This window comes from Tupaia chinensis, unplaced genomic scaffold, assembly GCF_000334495.1.
Source record: "Tupaia chinensis unplaced genomic scaffold, TupChi_1.0 Scaffold000014_1, whole genome shotgun sequence".
Lineage (NCBI taxonomy): Eukaryota > Metazoa > Chordata > Mammalia > Scandentia > Tupaiidae > Tupaia > Tupaia belangeri.
The window spans coordinates 2,561,490-2,576,229 of record NW_006159444.1 but is presented as its reverse complement, the minus strand read 5'-3'; the positions used below and the strand labels follow the sequence as shown (position 1 = coordinate 2,576,229).

Here is a 14,740-nt window from a genome sequence, read left to right as displayed (position 1 = left end):
ATATAGAGAGAGAGAGAGAGAGATTGTGAGGGTCCAGAAGGTAGTGTAGTAGTTGAGGTGCTGAATTCTCACATTGCCAACTACAGTTCAGTCCCAGACCCAATAGATACATAAATAAATAAAAACAAGTAGTTTTAAAAATTCATGAAGCCAGCTCTAGAAAGAAAGAAAGAAAGAAAAAGAAAGAAGGAAAAAGAAAGAAAGAAAGGGTTTTTGTTTTATAAGTCTTAAATGCTACAAGTGGAGCTTGTAGTATGGCTTGCATGCACTTCAACACTGAATGTTTTTCTTTTTTGGGGGGGGGAGAGATTTTCACTGTAGGGCGCGTGCGCTCGCCAGACAGACAGAGAGAGACATAGAGACAGAAAGCGAGAAATCACCCCCTAGGGGGGATGGTCACACCGCAATCCCTTCTCCTCCATTCTCCTCTCGGGATCTTGGGCACGCACGCACACGCACCCGGCATGAGTTTTAAGCCACTGGGTCTGGGACACGAACCGCGGTCGACTACGTGGGAGTCCAGCAACATAGCCATTACGCTAACTGCTGGTTCCCGACACTGAATGTTTTTCGTTTTTAAAAAACTTTTAAGAAGTTTTTACTTTATGGCACATGTTCTCACCAGAGAGACAGAACAGACAAAGGCAGTGGGAGGGAAAGTGAGAAATCACTTGCCTGGGGGATGGCCACACCACAATCCATTCTCCTCCTGGGATTTTGGATACACACGCATGTGCACCCAGCATGATTTTCAAGCTACCAGGTCCAGGACGCAAACCTCAGTCAGCCATGTGGGAATCCAGTGACATAACTTCTACACCATCTGTTGGTCTCAGTAATTGAATATTTTTTTAGTTGCTTCAAAAATCTGGTGGCAGGACCAGCAGTTAGCGTAATGGCTATGTTGCTGGACATCCATGTAGTAGACCGCAGTTCGCGTCCCGGACCCAGTGGCTTAAAACTCAAGCAGGGCGCGTGTGCGTGCGTGCCCAAAATCCCAAGAGAAAAATGGAGGAGAAAGGATTGCAGCGTGGTCATCCCCCCTGGGAGGTGATTTCTTGCTTTCTGTCTCTTTGTCTCTCTTTGTCTGTCTGGCACACGCCCTATAGCAAAAACCTCTTAAAAAAAAATCTGGTGGAACAAGCAGACTTTCAAATGGCTGTATTTAAGTAAATATCAACATCTAAATCCCAATAATGCAACTGGATTTATTAAGCAGATGCAAAATATTCACCACTCTTAGAGTATTAGAACTGAAAAAGAACACTAAGATCATTTCGTCCAAACTTCTTTCTTCCACAGTTGGGGAAATTGTAGGTCAGAAATAATTTTTATTTCATTGTATGTCTTTTTTCCCTAACTATAAAAGATGATAGTGATACCTTTCCAAATATCTAGTTTTCAAAGAGTTTAGAAACATTTTCTTAACTGAAGAAAAAGTCTGATAACTGTATTTCATGTAAACTGTAACACATGTAAATTTAGTAAGTTCTCAAATTTATTTTTTTTTTTAGTTCTTTCGTGATCAATACACACACATACACAAAGAGACCAACAGAATCACAGAACCCCCAGAAGAGTCTTAATGCCACAGTCCAGCCAGTTCTGGGGTGTAGGCATATATGTGTCTGGCATACGCAGAGAGGTCTCTGATGCAAACTCAGAACCTTTCCATGTGGACATCCCTCACAGAGCAGTGCATTTTACCACTGCACCACTAGCCAGCTCCTATCAACTTAATAATTTAATAAAAACTTCTAGTAGGTAAGGGGAAATTACATAATTAGATTAGGATAGCAAATGTAGTATGAAATCTTGACATTTTTGAGGACTCCATTATTTACTCAGATTCTACCACTGACAGCTGAGTGTCCTTAGGCAAGTATCTGAAACTCTATATGTTTCCATTTTCTCATCCATAGGAATGGTGATAACAGTAGTAGTTTCCACTTCAGTTTGCAATAAGGTTGGTGTTTGATTATCCATGCAAAGCATCAGGCAACTGGCCAGTGTTATTATTCTAAGCAACTCAGTGAGGTTTTACTGATATATCGTCTTCTTTCCCTTTTCTCCAACAAACAAATCACACCTCCTATAAAGAAAATTTAAGAGTAATGATGTGGCCAATAGGTGGCATAGTGGTTAAGGCAATGAACCCCCCACATGACCAACTGAGGTTTTAATCCTGGACCCAGCAGCTTGAAACTCACACCACATTCATGTGCATGCATGCCCAAAATCCCGAGAGGAGAATGGAGGAGAAGGGATTGCGACACAGCCATCCACCCTGGGAATGAGGGGTTATGCCTCACTTTTTCTCTATTCCTCTTGTGAGTGCACGTGTCCTATAGCAAAAATCTCTCTTCAAATAAAAAGAGTTATGAAAAAATGCCTCTAAGGAGAAAGATTATCAATAGTCGAGAACGTCTGATCTATCCCAATCCACTGTGTTTAATAGATGAAGTACTATCAAGGTCCAAATTAGTTATGGTGTCCTTCAAGTCAAGCCTGAGGGAGTTAGAGTAAGACCCCAGTTGCCCAGAACTTAGTCTAATCCTTCTCTGAAACATGACAATGAGTTCTCCGAAGAAAGCTGCCTGGGCTGCCCAGCAGTGGCAGAGCAAAAGATTCAATATTAATACAAAGGAAGAGGACAGCACAATTCTTCAGCCTTTGTAATTACTTGAAGCTTCTCACTCAGAGAAAATGATCTTCAGGCTAAAACATTATTAAGAAAGAATAAAAGCCCAATAAAAGTGAAGATACTGTTAAAGAACTCTAAAAAACTCTAAATGGGGTCAAATCTCCTGGTGATATTAAAACATTAAGAGAACAGGGAGATGAAACACAATTAATGAGACACAAACCACAATCTCTGAAGCAAAGAAGAATAGAAGAAGTTCTGAAAAACTAGGATAAAGAAATAATGTCCCAAGCTTACCTAGTAGCAACTGAAAATCACAGAATACTTAGCATCCTGCACATTGTTTTCAGAGCTTAGGTTAGGTTATTAAAATGTATTTTTTAGAACACTTGGAAAAGATACAAGTAACCTCTGAGAACCACAATAAGATTAGTTGGGAGAAAACAAAGTTTATATTCTTAGAGAATTACTTGCTAAAGAAACCAGGTAAACCCAACATAAATAGTGTTTTCAACAAAATAGTCAATGTCTCTTATTGGTTCTGTAACATTATGCAATGTTTAAATATGACCTGGGTAAAATGGGACAATGAGGTAGGTTTGTAAGTTTTTCATCTGACTCCCATTTTAAGAGTTCCCATCAGTGGGAAAGCTGAATAATCAGATGGTAGGATTAGCAACCAAACATACTTGAAGAATAAGTCAAAACTGGAAATACAGTAGTTACTAGAGAAAAATTTCGTCCAAACCATGAAGCAGTGGCCAGGCCCAGTCGCGCAGTAGTGACAACATGCTATGATGTTGCAGCTATGTGGGCAGGTACCAGGTTCATGGTCAGAGGTCTTCCTGTGCACACAGGTGTGAACATGACAGTGATGGGGGCTGGCTGAAGCTGGAAGTAGATTGTGGTGTTAAGATCCTGTTGGGGGACCAGCAGTTAGCGTAATGGCTATGTCACTGGACTCCTATGTTGTCAACCGCGGTTCACATCCTGGACCCTATGGCTTAAAACCCACGCCAGATGCGTGTGCGTGCCTGCCTAAGATCCTGAGAGGAGAATGGAGGAGAAGGGATTGAGGAGTGGTCATCCCCCCTGGGGGGTGATTTCTCGCTTTCTGCCTCTCTCTCTCTCTCTCTCTCTCTCTCTCTGCTCTGTCTGTATGGCGAGTGCACCTGCCCTGTGGCAAAAATCTCTCCCCCAAAAAAAATCCTGTTGGGAATGTCTTCTTCCCTCTCCTTTCATTCCCCTCTCTCTCAAAAAATAAACTTTATAGGGACTGGAAGGTGCCATAGTGCCTAAGGTGCTAGACTCCCACATGGCTGACTGCAGTTAGAGTCCCGGATCTGACAGCTTGCTTTCTCACTTTCCCTTTCTTTCTCTGTCTCTGTCTAGTCAAATTAAAAAGATAAATAAAAGCAAATTTAATTAAATACATAAATTATTTCAAAAAGTGTGTTTTTAAAAAATAAATAACATTTATAAATAATAATAAAATTAAAATCCAAGTTTAAGAGACCAGGAGGTGGTGTGAGGTCCTGAACTCCCACATGGCTGACCACAGTTCAAGTCTTGGAACTGCTGGCTTGAAAATCAGGTGGAAAATCAGGTGTATGCCTGCTCAAAATCCCAAGAGAAGAATGGGGGAGAAAGGATAGCAGCATGGCCATCCCGCTGAGGAGCAATTTCTCACTTACCCTCTCTATGTCTCTGTCTCCCTGGTGAGCCTGCGAGCCTGTGGCAGGGTTGAGGGTGGGGAATCCCACTTTAAAAAAGCATAGCATGTGAGTGATAGAAAATATGAAATGAGGTCATACGAATTTTGCCTCATGAACCAACAGTATAATATGGGCCATCTAAACTATTGCAATAGATCACATCATTGGAATTCTAGTGTCTAGAGCTCAGGAAATGTTAACCTCATTCTAACAGATAACACTTCAGGAATAAAATAAGCAGATTAAGTTATGTTCTAAGATGAGTGATGAAGATGGGAAGGGAGTTCAAATATCTGCACATGATTACCCTGGGAAATAGAAGACTCAAAGAGATCAAGAGAGTTATAGTATACTTAAAGGAATGTAGATAAGGAATAAAACTACACAATATAACCTTTGTTAATATACTAATAAAAGCTAGTGGGTGCAAGTTATGATAAACTGTAATTTAATACACCAAAGAGAGAATTTTTAAACTACTTTCTAGAGGTATGACTGACATACAAAAAGGTATACCTCTTGATATTTAATGTATACAACTTGGTGAATTTTTTTTTCTTCTTTTTTTGAAGAGGTTTTCTCTATAGGGCACGTGTGCTCGCCAGAAAGAAAGAGAGAGACAGAGAGATAGAAAGCGAGAAATCATCCCCCCAGGGGGGATGGCCACGCCGTAATCCCTTCTCCTCCATTCTTCTCTCGGGATCTTGGGCACACACGCACACGCGCTCAGCATGAGTTTAAGCCACCAGGTCCGGGACTCGAACCGCGGTCGACTATGTGGGAGTCCAGCGACACAGCTATTACGTTAATTGCTGGTCTCCAACTTGGTGAATTTTGAAAGCATTTTCTAAGCTTTGAGACACAGAGATTTCCTTATTAGTAGAAACCTGTAGTGTTTAAACATCAGCATTTTGCCTATATTACAAAAAAGTGTTGAGAGAATTCAGATGCTGAGATTTGGGAGTCAAAGGAAATGACTCTCTGAATAAGATTTTTTTTTCTTTTTTTTTTTTTTGGTGGAGAGTTTTGTTTTTGTTTTTGTTTTTTTTTTTTTTTTTTTTTTTTTTTGCATATGCTCTGGTCTCCCCACAGAAACAAAGGAGAGAAAGAAAGCAAGACATCACCCCCAGGGGGATGGCCATGCCGCAATCCCTTCTCCTCCATTCTCCTCTCGGGATCTTGGGCACACACACACATGCGCCGGGCATGAGTTTTAAGCCACCGGGTCTAAGACTCAAACTGCGGTCAACAACATGAGAGTTCAGTGACATAGACATTATGCTAACTGCTGGTCCCAAGATTTTCAATGTTTTAAGTTCAACCAGACTCCCATAGAACATCACTACTACATATAACATTTGGTTTTTTGTTAATGGATGGAGCATGTGCACAGGAGAGAGAACCCTCAGCAGGGTCTCAACACAACGAGATCCACTTTTCCCAACCCTTCAACCCCTTTGGGCACCCATGTACGAACCTCATCTGTTTTCAGACTGGCCCCGGGATCTGAACCCGTAGTTACCACATGACTTCTAGCCTCTCAAGGCACTTGGGTTACCACTGAGCCACAGCAACTTGGCTGTATAACATTTCATTTTTCAAACCAAATTTCTCAAATCTATCTGAGCACAAGCCCAGTTTATCAAGGGACACCTTATAACATTTCACAGAAAAAAGGTTTCACTGAGCAGTTCTTTTAAAGCCCACTGCAGGGTCTAGCAGGTGGTCTAGTCATTAAGCCACTGGACTACCATGTGATAGACCACGGTTCAAATGCCGGACCTAGTGTTTTGCTTTCTCACTTTCATCCTCTCTCTCTGTCTTTCTCTGGTCAAGTTAAATAATAATAATAATTAATTCAATTTAAAATTTATCTAAAAATAAAACTACTATAGAGCATCAGTCTCGGTTAGCCATGAATTTAAAATTAAATGTTTCACTGGGCTAAATGGCTATATCTCATAAATTCAGGCATTAACCAGAATCCCAAAAATTGATTCTTAAACTGTTATTCTCCTCATTCATTTAAAATATGTGGTCTTTATACTTCAGTATACAAAGGAGATATGAAAACTTTCTGAAAACAAAACAGGATTTGTTTTGCTTAGGATGTCACTTTTGTTATGCTTTGTTTTGAAGCTTGTCACTTTATGGATATAGTTATAAAGAAAAAAGTCCATGTGGCTTTGAGATATGTTTTTATTGAATTAAACTACACATTGCTAAGAATAAGCATTGTAATTGAAACGTTCTTTTGTTTTGAATGAAATAACTTTGCAGAAAATAGATTTCTTTTAAAAGTCATCTACACTCAGCTGTGAGAAGCCTAGCAATGGTTGAAGATTACAGTATCTTCCTGGGGTAGAACACCAGATTGGAAGCAGGGGAACCTGGGCTCTGCTGCTAGCCCTACCCATGACTACCTGTGTGACTTTGATGGCTCACACTGTAGTTGCCTGAAAGACCTCTTTGCAGGCAGGATTTTCTCAGCCTTTACTTAAAAAATAATATGTATTGCCATAGGGCACTTGTGCTCATGGATGAGAGACAGAGAGAAAGAGAGAGAGAGGGAAAGTGAGAAAGCACCCCTTTTTCCAGTGGGGAATGGTCACACTGCAATCTCTTCTCTTGCAGCTCTCTCCTTTCAGGATTTTGGGCACATAGGCTCATGTGCCCTGTGTGTTTCTCAGGTCACCAGTTTGAGAGTCAGCCCATGCAGTTGGCCATATAGGATACAGTCACCTTAGCTACCATGCCACAACTGGCCCTCCCGGCCTCTATTGACTACCCAAGAATTAGGATTAATCCCAGGGTTAGATTTATCATCTCATTCAGATTTGGAGGCCTGCTTCGTTTAGTGGATAACAAAAGTAACCACCAAAAAGTAATCATTTTCTTTCATGAGAATGAATTATTTATTATGTTGAACAAAACAAATCCTCATTAAAAGCAGAAAGAAGCATATAGCAAATCAGGTCTGGATCCTTTAAACTACCATATCATTCCACCTCTCCTAAGATTCTTCTTTATCAAGGTTGGGCCCCCTGTGCTCTAGATCCCAAGGTGTTTGATCAGAGGGGCACTGAGATTTTTTGAAGGGGGTGGGGGGTACTCTCTGTAACTTAGGTTCATGGGACTCTTTGCCTCTGAGTCATTAGTTCCAAGGGTGCTGTGTGTGGCTGTGTTTGCAAGCTCTGTAATGAGATGTTTGAAGCCTATTACTGGCTGAAACTCTGGTCAGCTCCGAAAGGACCCTGCTCTGTTACTGACACCCATTACAACTTTGGATGGCATCTCAAACAGGAGGAAGAACACAAAGTGGAGGGAAGTGGTGGTAAGGCACACGTATTAAAAACCTGTTTCCCTCACCCTCCACACTTGGGCTTGTCACTTCTCCTCTCAGGGCTTCCATCTCCTGTCATAGATGGAAAGAATTGAAAAGATAACCTCTCAAATTCCCTCCAACTCCAAAACTGCAGGAAATACACACCAATCTTTGTAGAGAGAGAGATTAAAAGTGTTTTCAATAAAACCCTAAGAGCTTTTCAAACATCTTATTTTTTTAATGGGCCCAAAAGTAGCTGAAGAGGATTTTCAAGTTCTCTCCTGGAAAATTACAGTTTAAAAATTATTGACAAAAATGAAAAACTTATAGAAGAAAATTATTGATATATCTACGTATCAGATACACATATCAAATTCTTACATCTAATGCCAAATGTCCAATATACTGAAATGTGCAACTATACCATAGTTTTTTCTTAGGAAAGAAGCCAAGCTTTAGAAAGGTGGCAGGGAATTCCAATATCCCAAAGGATATATCTTAGCAGGCAATCAGGCCAGCTTGTCACAACTCTATGGGTGCCCAAAATAGTGTGAATCTATGGACAGAAAACTCTTGATTACTCACAGCACAGCAACCAACAGGAGCATCAGCATGGTGGGGCTGGGTCCCCTGCCCCATGTCTCATACACAGCACTACGAACCCAGATTACCACTGCACTTATACTACACTGCGCTGCACTGTGGCCGAGGAGCCGAGAGCTGAGGGTTCAGAATCTTTTGCCACAAGCAGTAAACTAACCAATCTTTCTCCCCCAGGAGCAAGTCACAAAGTGGTCATGCTGAGATCCTTATGTGATCAGGCAGTGTGGAAGTTCTAACTGCCTAGGTGACTAGTTATAGAAATAATTTAGGGTTAGAAAATGGACTTTGCTGGGACTAGCAGATGGCATAATGGTTACATTGCTGGACTCCCACATAGTCAACTGCGGTTCGAGTCCTAGACCCAGTGGCTTAAAACTCACGTGAGACGCATGTGTGTGCATGCCCAAAATCCTGAGAGGAGAATGGAGAAGGGATTGCACTGTGCCCATCCCTATTGGGGGGTGATATCTCACTTTCTGTCTCTCTGTCTCTATCTCTCCAGTGAGTACACATACCCAATAAAATCTCTAAAGAGAGAGAGAGAGAGAAGATGGGCCTTGCTGTTCATCTCAAATCAGCAAGAACCAGCAAGGACACTCAGTGGACCATCTCTCCCAATAATTCACCTATCACCTGTTTCTTTCATGAGTAAGAGAGAGAGAGGGGGCCAACCAGCAGGGTTCTGATGTTGTAATCCACCCCAAGCCTCCAGCCATCCCAGATCATGAGCCCAGCATACTCATAGAGGTCTCCAGATCTAAACCGGACCCCTCCCAGATTCCTAAACCAGAATTCATCGGTGGAATGCCTCACAGAGCATTGCACTACCCCAGAGTGCCACCCTCTGGCTTCAAATAATACAACCGATTTGGATCACATTAAGTCTGTTTGATAAGGCCATATGGGCAAGGTCCCCAAGTAGTCGAAGCCTGGCTCACCATACATGACAATTCGAGAGCACTCAGGTTTCAGGAGAAGCAGATGAATTGATACAAGTTAACTAAAGCCAGCATTACCTGTCTGAATGTGCATCACAAGGGAGATGAATTTTCAGAAGCTGCCTTTGATAAGACCAGGCACAACAGCACCATTTGGGGCCAAGCAGGACAAGAGTCCTCCTGATCCCACAGCATGTGGCTGGGATAGTGAGCCAGTGCTGGAATGAGCAGTCAGCCAGAGCTGCTCCTTATCTCTAGGGACCATTGTCTTGCAAGACTGAGGGACAAAAATTCAGAGACAAAAAGTACATTAATTACTCCTTCCTGCCAACACCTGTAGGATCTAAGGTGCTCTTTCCCCATCAAAGTAAGTCATGTGCCAGAGAGGCTGAGTCCAGAACCCCAGACAGCACAGTAAATCTGTCCTGGAGGCTCAGTCAGAAGAAGGGCTTTAATCTTTGAATGTAAAAGGAATGGAGAAAAGTCATGCCCAAAGTTATGGCATACAGTGCTATCCTGGGCAACTGATTAATTTACAGTCACTCTGTCTGGAACAGCAGGGACTGCAACGCCAACAGAACCCAGTGGCAATCATCCACCACAAGCCTCTAGATCCCATTAGTTTTTCTCACAGTCCATCAGGGCTAATAGGTTGAGATCATTGCATTTTTCATTAGCCCTATTGCGTTTCAGTCTAGTCAAAGCCGTGGTTTCCTTTCATAATCCTAGAATTTTCTAAAGAAAAAATTTTAAAGCATGAAAGAGAACCAAAAGTTGAGCTGGGATCTGTTGTGTATGTATTGTGTTCGAATGTCATCCCTCTGTAAGTGCTCTTCCAGGTCAAGAAAATCTCCTTTGGGCATCAGGAGCATTCACAAAAGAGCACATAAAGTATCAATGCGAAGTACATATTCAACCTTGGGAGCTGCCATGCCTCCTGCCCCCGTAATTATTCTTGCCTCCTTTCCCATCTTGCCATTTCTAATCTGGATATAAGTGTAGTGTTTGCTCTTCAAGAGAACTTGGTTCTAATAGTACTTGAGCATAAATGTGAAAAAGAGACATGAAGGCCAACAAGTGGCGTGGTGGTTAAGGCAGCTGGATCCCACATGGCCAACTACACAGGTTGAGTTCCAGACCCAGCAGTTTGGAAAACACACTGGGCAACATATATGTGCATGTCTAAAAGCTCAAGAGGAGAAAAGGGATGATCTCTCTCCTCTCTCTCTCTCCCTCTCTCTCTCTCTCTCTTTCTCCCTCTCCCCCCCCCCTTTCTCTCCTGTGAGCCCAAGCACCTTATAGCAAAACCAAAAAAAATAAAATAAAATAAAACAAAAAAGCATAAAAGTTAATGTTTGTCCCCATTCCCACAGCTCTTCCCTACCTCTATTGTGCCCTCTATAGAGTGTGTTTCCCTCCTGGGAATAAAGAGATCTTACCCCACCCTCATGCATTTTCTGCTTAAAGAATTTCACATAAAGACTCAGAAATGCAGGGTTAGGCAGTCAAAGTTCTGAGAGAGCAACCTGGTCTGTGGGACCACCTGGCAAAGTTCAGCAAAGCGGGGAGAGAGAGAGAGAGAGAATTGAGGTGCATTTTTGCAAGGAAAACATCAATCATATCTCTATGATACCTAATATGCAATTCTTCAGTGGTGTACACAAATATAAATAAGAGTATGTACGTTCATGATGATGCAAGACATTATTCATGATGATTGAAGAGATTAACCAACATCTTGACATTTACGGAAAAAACCATGAAGATTACAAGTTAAAATATACATGAAGGTCTTCAATATGATTCTTATGCATAAAAGATGCTCAATATTGTGTGCTGCAATCAGGTCTGAAACGCTCACTGTCTTTGCTCTTTCTTTCAGCTGGAAAATCTGGAAGCAGAAACTGCTCCATTGCCCTAACTGTATCCATGTTATTCAGACCCACACCCAACTTAGACACCGCCACCTATACTGAAGCAGGTTGCTGTCAGAATGTGTAGGAGGCTCTCTAGTTTCCTAAGGAAAGTTCCTGCTTCTGAGTCATCAAAATTCTGTCCTCCGGCCATTCGCCTCTGCACATGAGAAGGATACCCACACTAAATCAAGCACTCAGAAGGAAAGAAATCTAACACACTGTTAAGTCCAGCTTGTGTATATAATCACATGGAAGATGTTCAGTGGGACCAAAACACACCATGGTATGTGTAATGGGGTCATCAGTGAAAATGACCCTTATGTATGTAATATTTCATTTTTAAGCAGATATTTATGACCTCATCAAAGAAAAATCATTGATTGTTCAATTCACTATAGTAACACATAAAGTAAATGCTACCTCCGATAAAAGTCCAAGTCTTTCTAGTCTTTTGTAAGGGATTACTTATTCTATTTTTGACCACCTAATGTCCACTTTTAAATTATTATCTAGATAAGACATCATTTCTGCTTCCATTTCATGGTTTGGAATTCTTTAAATTGGTATTCTATTCCAGCTGGCTCCATAATTGTTAAAGGAAAAGATTAACGTGAAATGTAAGCTAAAACACAGTGCAGTCATTTGCGAAAGGGTGATTCTTGTGCATGGCAAGTACTTCCTAAGAATTATAAAAGGATTGTTCAGTTTTGGTCTTTCAGTGGTTGACTCAGCAGTTTTACCTGTATGATTCCCATGCTCTCACCTACATGCTCACAAGAGGTTAACAATTGGCCAATGAGCTCATCACTTCATTCATGCAAGATGTCTAGCATTAAAATGGACTTTTCATTTCTCAGTAGTTTCTCCATCATGCATGCTCCTTGTACATAGTATTTATTTTTTAACTCAACTCAAAATATTCGAATTGGTATGAAAAAATGACAGATGATTTCGTCGATGGCCAAGACAGTTTATACTTTCTTTAAAAGATGTAGACCCAATAAGCTTAATCTCAAGATGGAAAGACTCAGAATATGTGATCTGCTTTTTCATCCTGTGTAGTTATTTGGACATGAAATATTAACAATGGCCCAGAAATATGTCCCTGAAGAATGTGTTTATGTAACATCATCATCAATAGTTTGTTCCTTTTGATCTCTGCTAAAGGTGAGGATTTCCTTTGTAAAAAGTCAGTCTACTAAACTGGTTTTCTGGGACAGCTGTCCACTCTGACTGGTTTCCTCTGCTAGAAAACATAGTAGAGATTGCAATCACTCATTTTGTTTGCTCTGTGCAGATGATCAAGTCAGATGGCCCATGCCGAAAAGCCCTCCACCTTGAACTTTGTCAGCATCGATTAAATGAATCAAGTGCATTGTGGTTATCTATGAAGATACATTAAAAGTGCAGGGCTGGCTTCCCTTAGGCTGATTCCCAAGTCTAAGTGGATTAGCAGTCACTACTAAAACATTTGCATTCTTTCATCAATCTAACAAGTTACAAATAGGTAGCAGACATCCAAAGGCAATGTTTCACAAAAACAGATGTCATGGATCCAAATAATCGAATCTACCACCTCAGATCAAATTGGTGGGAGTTACATGAACCCCATTATGTACCCATTAGATGAGAAAAAGACATATGCCAAGAGGAGGGTCTTCGTGTTTCCTTCTGATGATTTCTCATGTCTGCCTCTAGTCATCTCCATTTCTCACATATTATATCCCAGAATAGATGTACATGCTGTTGAAATTTTTACATTTTCCTATGAAAATACTTAAAACCAGAGCCTTAAAAAAGATTTAGGAAGTTAAATAGATACAAATGTGTGTGTGTGTGTGTGTGTGTGTACATTTACATATATATACATACTACTAGAGCTTCCACAAGTAAAATAGATCATGCAAATGAAATATAGTAAGGGAGAATAAAATCTCTGTATATAAGTCACCGGAAGAAAAATTTATGCTGTTAATAGGCTATGAAAACATGAGTACCCACAAGGCATGACAAAGTATTGGTTTTTGCTTTAAAGGCCATTCCTCAGAAACTATTGTTTCTACCTAATAAATATCTCTCAGTGTAGATTATCTGACATGTTGCTGATCCATGTTTCCCTTACAAACGTCACATATGAGAATAACATTTTTTTCATGCAGTCTTTTATAGTCTATGTTGAATGTACAAGAGGGGTTTATTTTTAAAATAGGGTGTTCTAAAGTAAATGATAAATATGTTGTCAATATTTTTTCCAAAGCCATTTTTGTTGCAAATTTGCTCTCTGCAGATGGTTCTGGGCACATAGCAATTGCAAGATGGACCTTGCAATTCCATGGAAAATACAGAGGTAACCGCTCTGACTCAGACGATTGGAAATCTGAAGGCAAATAAAATATTTGGCTTTGTTCTTCCTGCTTAGTTCACCCTTGTGTGTATGGGTGGGATTTCTTATCAGTTTGATATCCCAGTAATGTGAACTGTAGCTGTGAAGTCAAGTTTGCATCTATATCTGATCACTTGCTGTGAAATTCTAGTTTATTGTGTCCAGTTAGTGGCCTTTTCTCTTTCAGTCTCTGTCCCTACCCCCCCCCGACCCCCACTTCCATGTCCTTCTTTCCTTGACAATCACAGGAAAGGAGAGAAGTGGGGTGATGAGACTCAACTGGGGAAGGAGAAAGTTCTGGAACCCTGCTACTAAACACCTTAGAGTGAGGGGAAGGGAAGTATAAGCCTCAGAAGAGGATTGATCATACTTTTGTTTTAAGCCATTGCTGTTCATTGACACCTTAACAATTTGATGGCAGCAAATAAAGAGTTTAGGGAAGAGGCTAAAAGCTTGAGCTTCAGAGTCATACAGCCCATATCTAAATACACGGTATGAACTATTTTGGCTTTGTGGTTTTGAGTAACATATTTAAACTCGCCAAGTTCAGTCTCCTCTTACAGGTGTGGATCCAGAGAGCAACCTAACTGGGTTGTGGTCAAGATCAAGTGAAATAGTGTATATCAGAAACTTGACCTACCCAGTGGCAAATTCTCCCCGTTTATAATGAAAATTATAAATGAAAAGTTGTCAAAAAAAAAAAAAGAACAATCTTTGAATGACTGTTGACACAAAATCCTGACATCCTGAAAGGGAACTTCTTAAGAAGGCAGGTAGCACTTCCAGGGATGCCTCTGACAACAGAATGGCATTTCGTGTGCATCAGAAAAAGCAGGACTCTTAACCCTGACATTTAAAGCATGGCCCTTAACCTGGATATTTAAAGCATGGTCCAACAAAGAAATAGACAATTGACGGTCTTAAAAACTCTTCTAAAGGGACCAGCAGTTGGCATAATGGTTATGTCGCTGGACTCCCATGTAGTCGACCCCAGTTTGAGTCCTGGACCTGGTTGTTTAAACTCACGCCAGGCACGTGTACCTGTGTGCCCAAGATCCCAAGAGGAGAATGGAGGAGAAGGGATTGAGGTGTGGCCATTCCCCCCTGGGGGGTGATTTCTCGCTTTCTGTCTCTCTGTCTCTCTCTGTCTTTCTGGGAAGCGCATGCACCCTATAACAAAAACCTAAAAAAAAAAAAAAAAAAAGTCTTCTAAAAA

General features: G+C 40.9%; 1 protein-coding gene across 1 annotated transcript in view; it reads left to right on the top strand.

The window, feature by feature from the left end:
• Window positions 1-12,363, top strand: part of OPRM1 (opioid receptor mu 1) — a 64,136-nt gene extending 51,773 nt beyond the window's left edge. The window contains exon 4 of the mRNA XM_006139989.3: window positions 11,108-12,363. Within this exon, the coding sequence (XP_006140051.1) occupies window positions 11,108-11,146 (39 nt within the window). The 3' untranslated portion in view covers window positions 11,147-12,363. The remainder of the gene's footprint in view (window positions 1-11,107) is intronic.
• The last annotated feature ends 2,377 nt before the right edge of the window (window positions 12,364-14,740 follow it).